This window comes from Triturus cristatus, chromosome 4_1, assembly GCF_964204655.1.
Source record: "Triturus cristatus chromosome 4_1, aTriCri1.1, whole genome shotgun sequence".
NCBI lineage: Eukaryota > Metazoa > Chordata > Amphibia > Caudata > Salamandridae > Triturus > Triturus cristatus.
Genome location: NC_140585.1, coordinates 382,489,626 through 382,506,036, shown reverse-complemented (window position 1 = coordinate 382,506,036; position 16,411 = coordinate 382,489,626). Strand labels below are relative to the sequence as shown.

Sequence of the window (16,411 nt, the reverse complement as noted above, 5' to 3'; positions counted from 1 at the left end):
CAATTGTGACGTGATGACGGAATTGGCATGGTTAGGCACGACGAGGATTGGAGTTAAGGGGGCATACATAGATAGCTATGGCAGGAGAAGTCAACATTATTTCCTGGAATGTAAGAGGCCTGCAGGACTACACATAGAGATATAGGCTGCATACGTACCTTAGATGCTACAGGGTGGGCATAGTCTTTCTTTAAGAGACCCACCTAACTGACCCAGAGGCAGAGAAATCTCCAAAAAGAAATGGAGGGGACAACTATATACATTCTCTTTATATACATGGGGGATGGCTACATGGATTGCCCACAAGGTCCCTTTTCAGCTCAGGGAGGCACAGGCAGATGTGGATGGCAGGTAACTGCTTCTAACGGGCCATATGGACAGCAGGGACATGGCTTTATTAAATGTATACGCCCCTAGCTGCGACAATAAATCCTTCTTTTGGAAAGTGCTTGACATTTTTATACCACACAAAAAAATGCCCCACATCTGGGCAGGGACCTTCAATTGTATTTAAAATGGAGGTATGGATAGATCACCCCTAAACATAACATGAAATTGGGCATGACTGGGGCGCTGGAGGAGGTAATGGCACAGGTGGAGTGCTTTGACACGTGGCGTGTGCTACATCCAACAAGGATGGAATTCACATAATATCGAGTATGCACGATATGGACAGCAGACATGACAGAATACTTGTGGCGAGAGTGTTGGGCACTCAGATGGCCACAGACGAACACTCAGGTAGATTCTTGGCTGACCACGCCCCAGTACTCCTTACCCGTGTGTTTTGCCACAACAACTGGCCACCCCTACTTGGCACCTAAACCCAGAGACAATGCGAGATGGGGCGTTTCGTGCTGATATATGGGAGGTCCTGGAACGATTCCTTGCACATAACTGGAGGTCCACTAAAACTAGAGCTAACAAGCGGGACACACCTAAATCTGTCTTGAGCAGGGAGTGCCTCACTAAAGTGTACAGAATCAAAAAGCAGGGCAACCCAATGAAGCAGTGCAACTCAGTAGCCGCTATGCGTACGATAGAGGAAATATTGGACAGATTTACCCTGAAAGAGTATAGACAATTACTGCACAAAGAGGGGGATAGGTCCCATAGACTTTAGGCGTGGCTACTTTGGAGGGAATGGCCGAAGAACTTGATTATGTCCTTTACAATAGGTGATGGTAGGTCGGCCATGACACAGGCCTCAGTCAACAGGGAACTCAAGAGGTACCTGGAAACGCTAGATCAGCGATGAGGGGACTGCAATACGATTGCAGTAGATGAGGTTTTGGGAGGGTCTAGATCCTCCGCGACTAGAGGCTTCACAAAGGAAAGATCTAGTGTTGGTACTCACTAAAGAGGAGATGTTGGGGGTCCCCAAAGACCTACCCAAACACAAAACAATAGGCACGGATGACGTCCCAAACAGAGTTTTATGCCACATATGCAGACGTGCTCTTGGAGAAATTGCTGGAGGTCCTTGACAAAGCAAGGGACGTAGGAGTACTTCCACAATCCATTAGAGGCACTTATAGTCATGCTCCCCAAACCAGATGGATTCCCCGAAGAGGGTTGACTACTACCGCCCATTCTCCATAATTGATGTGCATGTGAAAATCCCTTTCAAAATTCTAGCTAATAGGATACAGAGGATCATTGAACAACTGGTTCATGAAGATCAATGTGGATTTATCTCCAATAGTAGTACCCTCATAAAAATCCACAAGCTAAGTTAATGTCATGTGCTCTGTACAGGACTCCCAGACAGAGAGGGCGGTGGTCGCCCTCAAAATCGAGAAAACATTTGATATGATCGGGTGGGATTTTATGTGGACTGTATTAACACCCAGTAAGGATGTCCCTTGTCTCCACTCTTATTTGCACTTGCCATACAGCCATTGACAGTCGACCTGCGGGAGATACTACAGGGATTGGGGATACCAGTGGGGGACACTGTGCATATAGGCTTCCTCTACGCTGACGATGCACTGCTGTACACGACAGAGGCGCAGCAAGCGGTGCCCATTTTGATGTCTGCATTGCGAAAATTTGTGAGGCGGTCGGGAATCAAGGTGAATGTACCTAAATCCTTAATATTCCCCATCTCAAGGCTGGTTGGAGACAGTACAGTTTGTGGTGGGAAGGGGAAAGTTCGGTACCTGGGGATATAGATAGAACATACCTCTGAAAAACAGAATGAGTATAATATGGTCAAAGTACTGAATGGATTGAAGGAATCAGTGGCCTTTTGGAACAAACAACTGCTGTCCATTGCCAGCAGAACTTCTGTAGCAAAGATTGTGTTTTTGCCACGGTGCCCCTAACACACAAATCCCAGTAGACCAGTAGTAGCAGAGTTTGGCTGAAATTAGACATGGAAGAAGGTGGGCTCGGGCTACCGAATATGTAACTATACTATATAACAGCATAACTCCAGCATGCTGCTTGACTCATCAATGTGTTCCCAACGAAGACACTCGTATACAAATGTGTTTGTGGTTGCAAAGCCTTTGATTTGGCAAAACATAGGGTTTGTGACTGCCGGGAGCGCCTGCTGCCACTTGTCACTGCTGCTGGGGCTAACCCAGCTGTTCTTCACGTTGCCACCTGAGGAGACATCTCCCACTGCACTTGGACATTGCCTACACCAAGGGGAAACCACCGCAAACACACCCGCTGAGGACCACAAGTGCCACAACCCCCTCTACCTGCACACCTGTAATGACACCATTGGGGATATAAGGTGCGCTTTAGTCACGCAGCACAAGACGCAAGTGGGCTGTGCCCAGGCCAAGCCCGGGACAAGGGCGGGCCCATCCTACGCCCGTCAGCGACCGACAGAGGCCAGGCCACCCCTCTTGGTACTTGGGGTTGGATATAACTCCTATGCCCTGGTAAGATTGTTTTGCTACAGGGCTGACATTTCCTCAAATTATTTTCTGGTCTGTTTCTGTTGTAGGAGTGTTCCACAGCTGGGCAAGTGGGCCTGCTTTTACTGGGACATTGGGATACTGCTACTTACTATGGGACAGGCAAACGGAAAAAACCTCCATTGAAGGGGGGACTTCACATCCAGGGGTTGCATGAAAAGATTCTGCCACACCTGGGCTTACTAAATCATGAATCCTTTCCTATCTATCCTCAATGGTGGGGGCAATCAATGATGACATTTACACCTGCGAAAGAAGCTTAGGTATTAGTATTGTCCCAACTGCCTCAGTCATAACCCCTGTTGTTATTTCAGACGACCCTATTATCACAGCCCACAACGACCCCAGCCACCATGACTGTCACTGTTCAAGTCCACCAACCAGTGGTCGTGGCTGGGTCTAGTAACTTATTTGAGGACAGTGGTCCCCCAGCCCCAAAGTGCAAAAAAAAGTAAAAGGGCAGAAACTGTGACTGGTTGGTCTGGGACTAGCTCAAAAGGGGGCCGGAATTGTCAGACTCCTGGGATAGGCAAGTCCCATAGTACAGTTTCTGAAATGCATTAATAATAATGGGGAGTTTGTCCCCTTGTTGCAGTCAATGATTGTGGCTGGGATGGGAACATTTGTGGCCAATTGGCTGAAAAGAAATCGTCAATTGAGGCTAGTCTTAATATTTAAATAGAGTTTTGTAAATCCAACCTGTCTCTGATGTTGCCTAATGTGATCAATAAGACCTCTGCTCGTGAAGGTCAGGGGCAGGTGGGGGCAAACAGGTTTTAAGCCTGCGAGGGAGCTTGAGTCAGGTGCTATAGCCACACATCGCGCCTCGCAAGGTGGGCCTGTAGTGCCTTCTATTAACTTGACATCCAGTCAGGAACCGGTGGCATCTTACAACCTGTAAGGCTACAGGGAATTGTGAGATCATGTATTGACTATTGACTCCATTAAAAAAAGAAAAAGCATTTTGTGAGCATGGTGATCTTGTTTCTGTCTGACCCTGCCTTTCAGCTGCAAAGGCAGGCAGGGGTTGTTTATGTTTTTCACTTCACTGAGCAGGAGGGATAAGCTGCTAGAACAGACAGTGTGGCCTGCATAGCCCATGTATGAAAATGTGAAAAAATCTGTGTTAGACCTGCCAGTCCTCTGGCTGTCCCCTCCTCATGTTTCTTCCTTTACCCTCTAATTTTTCTGTCCACTAGTTTTTTTGGTGTTGACTTAGAGGCTCTGGGCGCCCCATTATCACTAATTGATGGTGTGGCGCAAGGTGCTTCCCTAAAATGGAGGCAGGGAGAGAGCTCTTCCCCAAAATGGTGGCCTAAAACTGTCACCCCAGAACCTGGGCCATAGGCTGGCATGAGGAGTTCCAGAACCTTCTGGACCACTCTGGATAGTCAGGGCCCAGGCTATATATAGCGGTGAGTTGCGGCGGCCATTTTAGGTGGGGTGGAAGGTGTGAAGTGAGGTGGTCAGGAGCAAGGCACCTGAGTGGGGAGGTAGGTGCGCTGGCGGGGGGGAGAACTGACTGTTCTTAGGGCCTGCTGTTTCTCCCCCCACAGTTGATACTACCCCCTACCTCGTGACCTAGCCTTGCCTTCAACCTCTAACTCTGGGATCACGTTAACCGTCTGTGTTTCCCGCCTAGTCAGGACCCCTAAAGAGAACTGAGTGAGAGAGTGACCTTCACCGACCTTATCCACCATTTCCCTGACTTTGCTTAGCTGAGGTGACCCTGTGAGAGTAGGGGGCGCTGGGTGTCAAACAATTCACCACCCCTCAAACTGTGGGCCTGGCCTTAATTTCTACACCCCCCCATTGAGGAGATCCTTAAAGAACTCACCACTGTGGCCTGGGGGCCAGAAAGATTGTCCCTGCTATTGCTGGAGCCCGCGGAGAAGCCCGGGGCCCTGCCGCTGACGTCACGGCTGAGTTTGCGTGGTCCCCAGGGCTGAGGAGGCCGCTAGAGTTCAGGGAGGGCCTTGTTAGGCCTAGCAGACTAATCAAGGCCGCGTAGGCCTGAAGCCGGTGTCTCCTGTCATCTGACGGGGGCGGACTGTCAAGCGCCGCCCCTGCCGCTTCACCTGTCGCTGACTGGGCCGCGCCCCCGCAGGCCGCACGGTCATTGGCGGCTGCGGGTGCGCCCTGGCTGTGGTGCGTCGTCAGTGCGAAGCCTCGAGAGGTGTGTCCGACCCGGACATCGCCGGGAAACCTGCACGGCTGACGCAGGATCTTCGCAGGCCGAAGTCTGAGGTAAACCCTGGGGAGGAGGGCGGGAGGCCTGTGAGAAGCCCAGTGCACGCCCCTCCCAAGGGGAATCCGATCGTTGGGCCTGCTTGGCCCTGCAACTACCCCGGAGTGGGGAAGCGGTCGAACCATGGCCCAGTGAATTCGTGCCAGTGTAATACTAAACGTTGGCCCCTAGAGTGGAAATAACTCCCTCCCCAGTCAACATGAGTCCCCTACGGAGGTAGCCAGTTCAATGCTCAGCGCTTGGTCCCCTTGATGAAAAGCATAAGTGAAGCGCTATATTTAATGACTCTACTCAAAGTACTATGTGATCGCTAAGAGAAACGCTATATTTAATGTCTCTACCTGAAGTGCTATGTGATCCATAAGTGAAGCGCTATATTTAATGACTCAACTCAAAGTACTATGTGATTGCCAAGTAAAGCGCTATGTCTAAAGACTCTATTTAAAGTGGTAAGAAATTGCTATGTGAAGTGCTATGTTTAGACCCTCTATTTAAGGCGCTATGAAATCGCTATAGGTAGTGCTATATTTAATGTTTCTGTCCAAAGCACTATTGAATTGGCAGTACTGTGATTGATCATCAGGTGGCGTGCTTGATTTCGTAATAGATTTAAAATGTCTATGCAATGCCAATCTGGTCACGAGGAAATGTTTAGACCCTAATGTGAAGCGGATAAGAGCTAATTAGGGCCATTTGAAAGGAAAGGAAAAGAATGATAAACGAGAAGATAAAGCTTTTCTAATTTCTCTAAATTCCTTGGTGTAGTGTCGTTTTTAGTGGTGGTACGCTGGAGTGCTGAGTTGAGTGGAATGCAAGCACGACATAATACTCCGGAATGAAGCCTTATCACCTGAGCCAAGCTACCAAAGGTCTTTAGGTCCAACAATCTGCCTCAGCTCTCATCGGAGCCTGGCCATCTTCATTGAGTGACCTTGACACAGAGAATGCAGCCAGCAGCTACAGTGCTGATGAAGGGAGGGGGAGCTTCTAGAAGCTTCTCTCTGTGTAAGCAAAGAGTCTAAAGACGGAGACCTCTTGGCGTTTTGTCAGAAACTCTCCTTAGGGGTAGACACACCTCATAGAGACCTTTTACCGATTGAGAGCTTCCACCAAGGCTGCCATCGGGTTCCCCAGTCGTGCTGGCAGGATTATGCAAGACAAACAACCGGTGATGTATTCCAAGTTTTAATTACCTTATTCTTGTGTACAAGCAGTTATCTTTCTATGCGTGTATTCTTGTGTATCAACATTTACTATATGCATTTATTTTACATGTGCATTATTGCTATTTTGATATATGGGAACTTGTTGTAATAAATATTCTGGGTGGGACCTTCACCCAAAACCCATGGTGGTGATTGTGTTGCTATTATTTTTGACCATCCAGGAGTAGCTCCCACAGTCCTGAATCTTACCAGCTTGAGGGAGCATACCTCTACCATCCAGGCATAGCCCCTGGGAGACTCTTATTGGTCAACTGTTGTTACAACTCCCCCTGGCCTATTGTGAATATCAATTATCCCCGCAGTAGACAAGTGAGAAATCCAGGAGGTAAATAGTTTTATTTTAAAGACATATAATAGGTTTGAGGCCCTGGGTGCAGAGGCACTTGACTGACTCACTGGTCCACAGTGGAGAATTTATCTGACAATACACTCGAGAATGGCTAGGTCGATACACAACGGCAATCCAGGATGTTTGTGAACTCACTTTTGGGGGATCCCTTGCCCTTGGTATATGCTGATATTGAACATGGGCTCTAATCTCCCCCGGTACAATTTGTTGCTGGGGATTGAAGTTTTAGTGGGATTGCTTCTGGAGAAGTGTCTATTAAGAGTTTAGGGGCATCGGTTAGGTGTGTCATGTCCACTCCAGACGAGTCATCAACATATTTCCTGAACGGGGGGCCACCTACAAGTGACTCCTTTGGTTTAATAACCCGTAAGGACCGTAGTCTTTCGATTGCTGTAAATTGTAACAACAGGCACAGTGCTGCTGTTATAAGCTCCCCAAGGTCAGGTGCCTCATGTGTTATGGAGGATTTCAACCCTGTTGGCACAGCAGGGAATGAAATATTACTGCCCCAAAATAATACTACTAGTGTCCTTAGGCTGGCATCTTGGAATGTGGCAGATATAAATAACAAAAGATTTTACCCTGATGTGCTATCTTACCTCAAATCTTTTTCTATAATTTGTCTACAGGAAACCTGGGAGACTGACTGTTCAGTCTTTTTAGATGGCTATTGGTCTTTTTTCATCTTTGCCACACCATCCCCAAAGGGTAGACATAAGGGTGGTTTACTTTTCTGCAGGTGGTAGTTTCTGGTATTGAATTTATATAATGCAACTCAGGGCCCAAATGATTGTAATTCACTTTCTGTCCTGCGGGCCCAGCTTTTAGAGTGTAATTCCCAGGGTATTACCAGAGCTGTTTTTATTTTAGTGGGTAATTTTAATAAACACCTGTGTCGATATTCTTTTACCCTCTGTGACCAATTTCCTGGGGAGGATGGCTTTCACTTAGACCATAGTCAAGCAGGAGGATATTTAAATTACATTTGGTGGAGTTTAATCTGGAATGTGTCAAGACAAAAGCATTTAAAAACTGATGGTAGATTTGCCGCTAACTTTGTTGGGCACGGCATGAGCAGTACCCTAGATTTTATTTTGGCTTCTACCATTTTGCGGAATTTGCTTGGCCTTTTTGATATAAGTGTTTCTGGTTTTAGTGATCACTACTGTGTTGTTGTCTGCATCGGTGACCTACTTGTACACACCTCTGTCCCAGTTACTAGACACATGCTGGATGGTAGAACCAGTGGTCAGGGTAGAAGAATCAAGTGGCCCATGGTTATCCCTGAGGTATTCTTGAAGGATCTTGTGGTTGCAAGGAATATGCCTACTGTTTAGGGGATTTACCTGATGATATTGCCTTTTTCAGTGCCTATCACATGATCAAGGCACATATTAAGGTTACGTTGTCCCTTCCCCCTAATAAGGCACCCAAAAATAAACCTGGGTAGTTTGACAAGGAATGCTCCGATGCTCATAAATCGCTACTGTTTGTGCTCAAAGCCCAGCCCAAAAATGTGGGGATTAATCTCATCTAGACGTGCTTTATACGAAAAAGCAATAGAGAGAAGGAAAATGGAGCTTAGGGAGGAGGCTTGGTCCAACCGGGTGGAGGCAGCTACAAAGGCGGACAGTGCTCGATTTCGGGAAATTGTTAATTGCCCACTTTTCAGTGTAAGTAATGACCAAGATATCTCTTCCGATATATCCCCCAAAAAATGGACTGCGCATTTTGAAGGCATTATGGTTCAGAGGACCAAGTTTCCTTGTATGGGCGCCCTGTGGTAGCATTGCAATAAGGCAACTTAATATTTGACGTAGAGGAGATTGAATTGGCAATAGTACATTTGACAAGCCATACTGCTCCTCATCCCAACGGATCCCTGCCGACCTGTTCAAATTGTCACCGAGTCTGTGGGTTTTATATTTTAACACTGTTATTTAAGTGTGTTGCGGTTGTTGGGTTACGACGTTCATGGTCCAAGTCCATGATTATCCCTGTGTATAAAAAAGGCTCTAGTGGTCTTCCTTCTTGTTACAAGCCCATCTCTGTGATTGAGTCGGCATCAAGGTAACGGGCATGGGTGATCTTAAAGAGGGCGATGTCATGGGCAGAGGATAGGTCTGTTCTATCCAATCCCAAGTATGATTTTCGGTTGTGTTTGGAGACCTGTGATCAGTGTTTACATTTTCACATGCTGTTCAACAAGTACACAGTGGCAAAATCGGGCTCATTGTTTGTCACATACAGGGATTTGTCTTCTGACTTCGATAAGGTGAATAGATCTAAATTGTGGCAGGTCTTGCTGGACATGGGCCTCGATCCAGCAATTTTTTACTTTGTTAGTGAGTTGCATTGAGACATGAAGGCAGTTGTTCAGTCTAACTCGGACGGGTCTTGCACAAGCCCTTTTTTACTGAGGTCGGGTGTTAGGCAAGGGTGCACAATAGCCCCACCTTACACATGAATGATTTAGGGGCCACGTTACTTGATAAGCAGGTGGAATACACCTGTATTTGTTCTTGCCAAATTCCTGCATTGTTATATGCAGATGATACGGTCTCATTGCCTAGAACCGCCCTGGATCTCTCGACCTTGTTAGATGGTTTCCTAAGTTACATGAATGAATTAGACCTTTCCACCAACTCTAGCAAATCCCAAGTAATGGTGTTTGGGCCTAAAAAAGACTAAATCAAGATCTTTCCATGTACAGGGCAATAGTCTTTCTAGTGTACAGCTGTACACTTAGTTAGAGGTACGCAGCCATGCATTAATAAGAACAGGTCCTCCTATTGAGCCATATTTGCCCACTACTATTAATGTCTGTCATAGATTTCTCCTCACCAGATTCAGGTTTAGCCAGTTTCATATTTCCGTACTGCATGCAACCTATAATTTATATAGGTTTGACAGGTCACAGGCTGCACTGCAGAATGAGAGGTCAGTCACAAAAAGTCAGTCCACTGTCTGCATATGCGGACTGTCTGCATACAACAGGCCCTTAATGCCCCTTTATGACAGGTCCAAGGATAACCACCACGTTACCACTAACCTCACTAACAAGAAACAGTAATTCATCTTTGTGGTTATATGGCAAACAGTGACCTTTGTCAGTGTGCATTTTATCACATGCATGCATTTGCTTCCTGGACTGGATGGCTGCCGCAAGTACTCAGGGTGAAAACATAACGTTGGCAGGTGGAATGCTTGAATTAATCTCAGCCACCCATAATTATTCGGGCAACATTCCAGTCTGCTGTTTTTTTGCTCAATATGCCACTGTAGACTGAGACTGGCCATGTACAAATCAGTCGTGATCGTACTCCACAGGAATAGTTCAGCCCAAACCACCAGTCCAGTCCTCTCCAGAAAGGAACACAAGCAACTCCAGACCTGTTTTGGACTATTTAGGCCTGATCACTGATGTACAGATTAATTTCTATATACTAGTGAATACAGGACTCACAAATTGGCATGTCCTTCACACACAGAGTATCGCATCAAGGGTATCACACATGAGGTGTCACATTGAGGAAAGCAAAAAGGCGGAAAGCTTCAATTCATCTCAGACTCTGGTAGTTACTCGGGTTCACATTCCAGTGCACTGGTTTTTGTCCATTATTCCACTCGAGCACAAGCAACCCCAAGGCTTATTTTGGCCTAATCAGGCGTCATCAGGGTGGAATAGCCAGATTCGTATGGCACAATGATAGAAATTCTATGTTATTCCCACAAATAGTGTTGCAGGAGTTTATTGGGGTTCATTTTCCAAAACGATGAAAGTATGCTCTCTGAGAGTCATAAGCGGTAGGTTTCTTCTTCAACAAGCAGCATTTGAAACCATATGCAGCAGGAACCAGACCACCATAAAACAAAGGAAAACATGTTTTCGGAGCAGAGACATACAAATACAAGCTATACAGATAGGAATCGAGTCCTAACTGAAACCACAACATAACTGCAGGTCTCATTCTTCAACTGGAACAAGATAGAAATGAATCCATACAGAAGTCAAATGCTGCTGCCAAGATGCCTGAATGCATGCATAGTCTTCTAGTATTCCACAAATGCAAAGCTGTTGTCATTTTGGTTGTCTCAATATTAGCTCAATGTTTCAAATGTTGGAAATGAGGAACAGACAATGATAATGTTTATAAAAAGGTGGTGCCATTTTATATCATGATCTCCACGTGATGATACATCTTCTGGTAAAGACAAGGACCTTGATTGGTTTTCTGCAAATGACAATAATGTAAATGCCTCAATTCTTAATGTGTTTCACAAACAAGGCCTCTATTTGTACAGAAAGTGCAACGTTACCTGATAAAATACGGTGTAATGGCAAAGTGACGTAGGTTAGATGTGCATAGAGTAGAAAATTCTCATCCGTTCTGTTTAGCTTCAACCACGAGCCAACCAAAGACCTTCCTGTTCCCGATAAGGACCGCGATCTCAGATTTGTGGCATTGTGCATTTCTGAAATGATACAAGGAAACCATGGGAATTAATACCTTACAAAGAAAAATCAAAATCGATTTTTCTCATGTCAAAAACTGAATCTCTCGAAGACAGTTTACTTAAGAGAAACAATCTAGCCGATGTTTATACACTCCAAATTAGAATTTGTTGGTCATCTTTGTTCAGAAACTTAATTTCAATAAATTTGAGGGTGAATCTCAAACCAACAAACATGTTTGGGCAAACAAGGACCTTCCCAAGCATCAACAAGTATTCAGTCACTTTGTTTGCAGACCTGGTTGTTCTCGTGAGCCTTGAAAAAGGCTTTATTGGACACGTGTCGACAGGATAAAGTTTTATCTTAAATAAAAAAAATAAAAGAAAGATCTCAGAAAAAATACGACTGAAGAGATTTAATTTAGAGCGCTTCTCCATAATGTATATACTGTATAGATGGGTTAAAGACTACCTTGGCAAAAAGATAGCAGAACACACCACTCATAGACAACGATCTGATATATCGCATAATGGATACTGCAGGTCCGAATACTACAATTGTAATTTCAAGCAAAATTAAATCAGATAGCCAGTCAGGCCTTGATGCCTCCCTTATACAGTGACTTTGAGTTTTTGTAAGTAGAATATTTATGCAATTCACAAGCGATGGGGACAGGGAGCAGAAAAAGAGGTCTGGTAGCCTAGCTCCCAAGAACAGTTATGTAATACACAAGGGGGTAGCCGTTCCTAAAATAATAGAGCCATGTGAGGGGATTGAATCCAGGAAGGTTGTTAGAGTCAGGGGGAGCTTCCTTGTTAGGAAGTATTGCCTTCACACACCCATGAAGGTGTCATGCTTCATCATTGGGCATTTTTGCTCCATGTGGGTTTCGCACTGCAATACCCCACAGGCCCCCCGAGAGGGTTCTTTGGCAGAGATCTTTTAAAGTTAAAAACGCCATAACTGATACTGCTTTCTACTTTCAATGAGAAAGCAGTATCATTTCGTAGGACTGTCTTACTAATAGGATACAAGCAGCACTTCAGACATTTGGGGTATTACAACTTAGGTATGGATAGGTAAGCGTGATGTTGACTACTCTGTTGATATGACTTCAAATGAAGATAATTGACGGATGAAATAGAAAGGGGTGGGGATACTGTACATTACATATGGCTCTCAACAGAAGTATTTTTAATAATAGGAAATACATGACTTAGTGATAGTTATGCAAGAGGTTTTCCGACACTGTGATGAATCTGGTCGATGTTATGTTATGCATATTTGTAGAGAGCACTATCACCCGGGAGGGTATCCTGGCACTGAGCAGGTGTGAGTCTGTACCCAGCTGCACAACCTGGATGTTATCTGATTGATCAGAATGTTTTAGTGAGCGGACTGCAGAGCTAGAACATAGAAAGTTCAGGGAGTTAGTCAGTTACACTGCCAGGAGCAGGGAGTAGGAAACTAGAGAAGGGAGCTGTTGCAAAAAAGCAAGAGCTGTTCTCAGACTACAGAGATTTAGGAGGTTATGTTCAGGTCAGGACACTTTGGTCCCCTGGTGGATGCTTGCATACCGAGGAGGTGGCAGGGTGATGGCGATGGGGGAGGGTGTGGTGCTTAAAGTTTACTTAGGGACATGGGCTATGAATATTTCCTCGAGTTAACAAATTTAGAGGTGGGAATAACATTTCTGTTGGGAGGAGGGCTCAATTTTTTGCATGTTAAATGGTATTTATATTAATCTCTGTAATAAAGATATTTCTTCATTAGGGCGTGGCTTGGCCGGCTGCAAGATGGCTGCACTCTAAGTGTGCTCTGCTGGCCAAGCTAATAATCCGTTATCATCCTTCATGCAGACAGCAATAACTCTGCCACAAACCTGACTGTACTGAAGCGGAATCGCCTGGGGTGTTGATTGGTGTCGTTCCTGCTCCTGGGCGACTCATAACGACAGAGTTCTGCAGCCCGTCTGCTGCGCTGGGCCCGATCCCCGAGGTGGGCCTGGCTCGGCCCTCCGCTGCCTGGATCCCGGCTGGCCACCTGTGAGAGCCGCACCGCCTAGAGGACGTCAGAGGCCTCCTCGTTGCCTGCACCGGTGAGTGCCGCAGTTGCAGCGGTAGCCTGCGGCGTGGTTGGGGGTCTGCGAGCTATATGGCCCGGCATGGACTTTACGTGCTCCCTGCGCCGCTTTGCTTCCCAGCTTGTGCCTTCCCTGACAGCCGCTGGAGCCTGGGCCCAGTGTCGGGTGTGGTGGGCGTCCCCCGCCTCCCCGCCGCAGTCTGGTGCACGCTACCGGCGACTTCCCGGTGGAACAGTGTGGGGCGCCCTGTGTGTGGCCGCGCCCCGGCCGCCTCACTCATCGGCCCGACGCGCCTTGGCCTTGCCGCTTCTCGGCATTTGAAATCGGTCGCCCACCCTTCTCCCCTGCAATACCAGACCCCGGGCCCCGGCGGCGACCATTGCATAGATTCAGGCGGACAGCTTACTTCCTCACATCGGCCCGGTTCTGCCCCTGCTGCGCCATATACTGCAATTAATTCTGGCGAGACGCCCTGTGCCTGCACGTACTCCCTGCTGCCTTTCTTCTTGTGAGGTCACGTAATCGCTACATTGCCTCCACTTCTGGAGCCCGGTGCCTCCCCTGTTGCCTGGAAGCGCCTGGCTTTCGGCCGCAGTGCCCCCTACACGCTGCTCTTCACGCTCATCCCACTCCATCATCCGGTGCTGCTCTGGCCCTGGAGCCTGCCTTACGCCAGCAGACGTGTGCCATAGCGTGGCCCTTGGTCAGACTTACTGCACACTGTGAGTTCGCCTCTGCAGAGCCACGCTGCGGTGGTGTTTTGTGCCTCCCGGATACCTGTGCTTCCTGCCACTGCCCATTGGCGCCCCTCTGTGCCCACCGCCAGTTGTGCTCGGCTGCGGCTACTGCCGGGTGCGGTGCTTGCTGCGTGCTGTTTTGCACTGACTGTACCAGCTGAGTAGTGGGGCCCAGCCCGCTGTGTCCTGCGCTGCTGCCCAACCTGACCGCTATTCAGCTCTTCTGCTCCTTGGTGGCGCCTTCTGCCTGTGTCTGATCGCCATGGGGAGGACTGACCCTAAACAGCCCAAAATCGCCTTCGATCAGCGCAGATCGACTTGCCAGGACGGCGCGGGACCAGACGGGGGCGACTGCGGCCACTATGGAGGCCCCTCCGGCACGTGATGATGATCTGAAGGCGAATATGCTTGACGTTAAATCCACGGTCACCGGAATCGCGGCCCAACTTGACCAACTCTCTGCACGCTTGGACTCTGTCAAGGCCCAGGTGGACTCCCATGACAATCGCCTTCTTCACGCGAAGTCCTGGATCTCGGACACTGAGGACGCCGCCACTCAGGATCATCAGAAACTGCTGCAGATGGACAAAATACTGGACGTTATGCGCAATAAAAATTAGGATTTGGAGGCACGCTCCCACCGGAGCAACCTCTGCATCACAGGCGTGCCAGAACCAACAAACATTTCCCGCATGGAGGACTTCGTGGAACAGCTTGTCCGGGAATTATTTGGGGACATTCTTTCTTCAGTCTTTATTGTTGAGCGCGCCCACCGCTCTCTTGGTCCACGTCCAGGTCCCAGGTCTTCCACCTCGTCCCATTATTGCTAAAATATTAAATTTCAGAGATCGAGACACGTTCCTGCGTGCAGCACTTGACAAGGGCAAAATCATCCATCAAGGAAACTCGCTCTCTTTTTATCCAGACTATACTCTGGCAGTCCAGGCCGCTCGTTGTGAATTCCTCCCAGCAAAGCGGATCCTCCAAAAACCTGATGTTGCTTATTCATTGGCCTACCCAGCCAAGCTTAGAGTCCGCCAGGGCGCTAAGACTCTCATGTGTTCTGATCCTAGAGACGCCCTTGCATTTGCCAAGAAACTTGATAAATCATCCCGCCAATCACCTCTCAGCTCGCTGCATCCGACCACCTCAGTGACAATGACTGATCTGTTGTGACTCTTTGGTGAACTCTTACCTGTATGCTGTCTGTTGTCTTAACAGCTTGGTCACCCTGCTTCATTGCGGGGGTGTACGCTGAGCCCTGTCATGCCCTCACCGGATAAGTCCCTTTATTATCGTTGCTTTCCTTCTTCTAAGTTGTGGGTTCCTGGGGTGGGTAGGGGAGGTATCTCAGCCTGATTGGGGGGTTGGAGTGGGTGTGGGGGTGGTGGGTTTCCTGGTACTGTTTATCGGGTTGCAAAGGGGGGTGTTCTGGTTGGGCGGGGGTTTTTCTGGAATACTGTTGCCTGCACTCTGTCAGATCCTGGTTTCCAGATCGCTGATTGTGCGGCGGATTGGGTGGGGTCGGGGTGGGGGTTCTATGGGTTTGCCCATCATTTTATGTGGACTTTGTTGTTGTTTTTCCGTTCTTATCTTCCACTTTTAATCAGACTGCCTCACTTTCTCGCTAACCATGCTTCTTGCAGCAGGTTTGTGCACGACGTCCTCCTCTTCCCGATTGGCACTGCTTCTCCCTCCTTTTTGTTAGTTGAGCACTGGTGGCTTTCACCATGACTGGGCCTTCTAGCGTTGCAGGCTTCCCACAAGTTCCATTATTTGATATGGGCGATCGTCCTGCTCTCCCTTTGGTCTGCTCCTCATTGTTGCAGTGCACCTGCTGGCTTTCTCCAATGTCTGGCCTCTTGCTCTGCGTCCCATTTCACCTAGTTACAGCAAAACATGAATGACACTATTTGCTGGACCTGGAATATCCGTGATCTTAACGATCACTGTAAAGCCAGGCTCATCCACTCTCACTTGCAACGACACAAGGTAGACATTTGTCTATTGTAGGAGACTCACTTGTTGCCTGGGACCTCCTCCAGACTCCAATCGCACCACTGGGGTGAATCGCATTCTTCTTTCTACTCCTCTTATTCTAGGAGGGTGTCTATTTTGATACGTAGGGGGCTCCCCTGGCAAACTATTCAGGTTCTTATGGATCCTGACGGACGGTATGTGATTCTGCATGGCTCCCTATTGTCTCAACCCATGACAATTGATGCAGTGTACGGACCTAACTCGGACGATCCCGATCTCTTCACTCATATCTGGCACCTCATTTCATCCCTGGGCCTGGCGGCCCTTCTCTGGGGGGGTGATTTTAATGTCGCCCTTTCTGCAGCCTTGGAGCGCTCTGGCCCCCACTCCTCTCATCCT

General features: G+C 47.7%; 1 protein-coding gene across 2 annotated transcripts in view; it reads right to left on the bottom strand.

The window, feature by feature from the left end:
• Positions 1–16,411, bottom strand: part of KIAA0930 (KIAA0930 ortholog) — a 518,594-nt gene that overhangs the window by 10,838 nt on the left and 491,345 nt on the right. For both annotated transcript variants that reach the window (XM_085652434.1, XM_085652436.1), the window contains one exon: positions 11,077–11,232. In XM_085652434.1, coding sequence (XP_085508560.1) covers positions 11,077–11,232 — 156 coding nt within the window. The remainder of the gene's footprint in view (positions 1–11,076; positions 11,233–16,411) is intronic.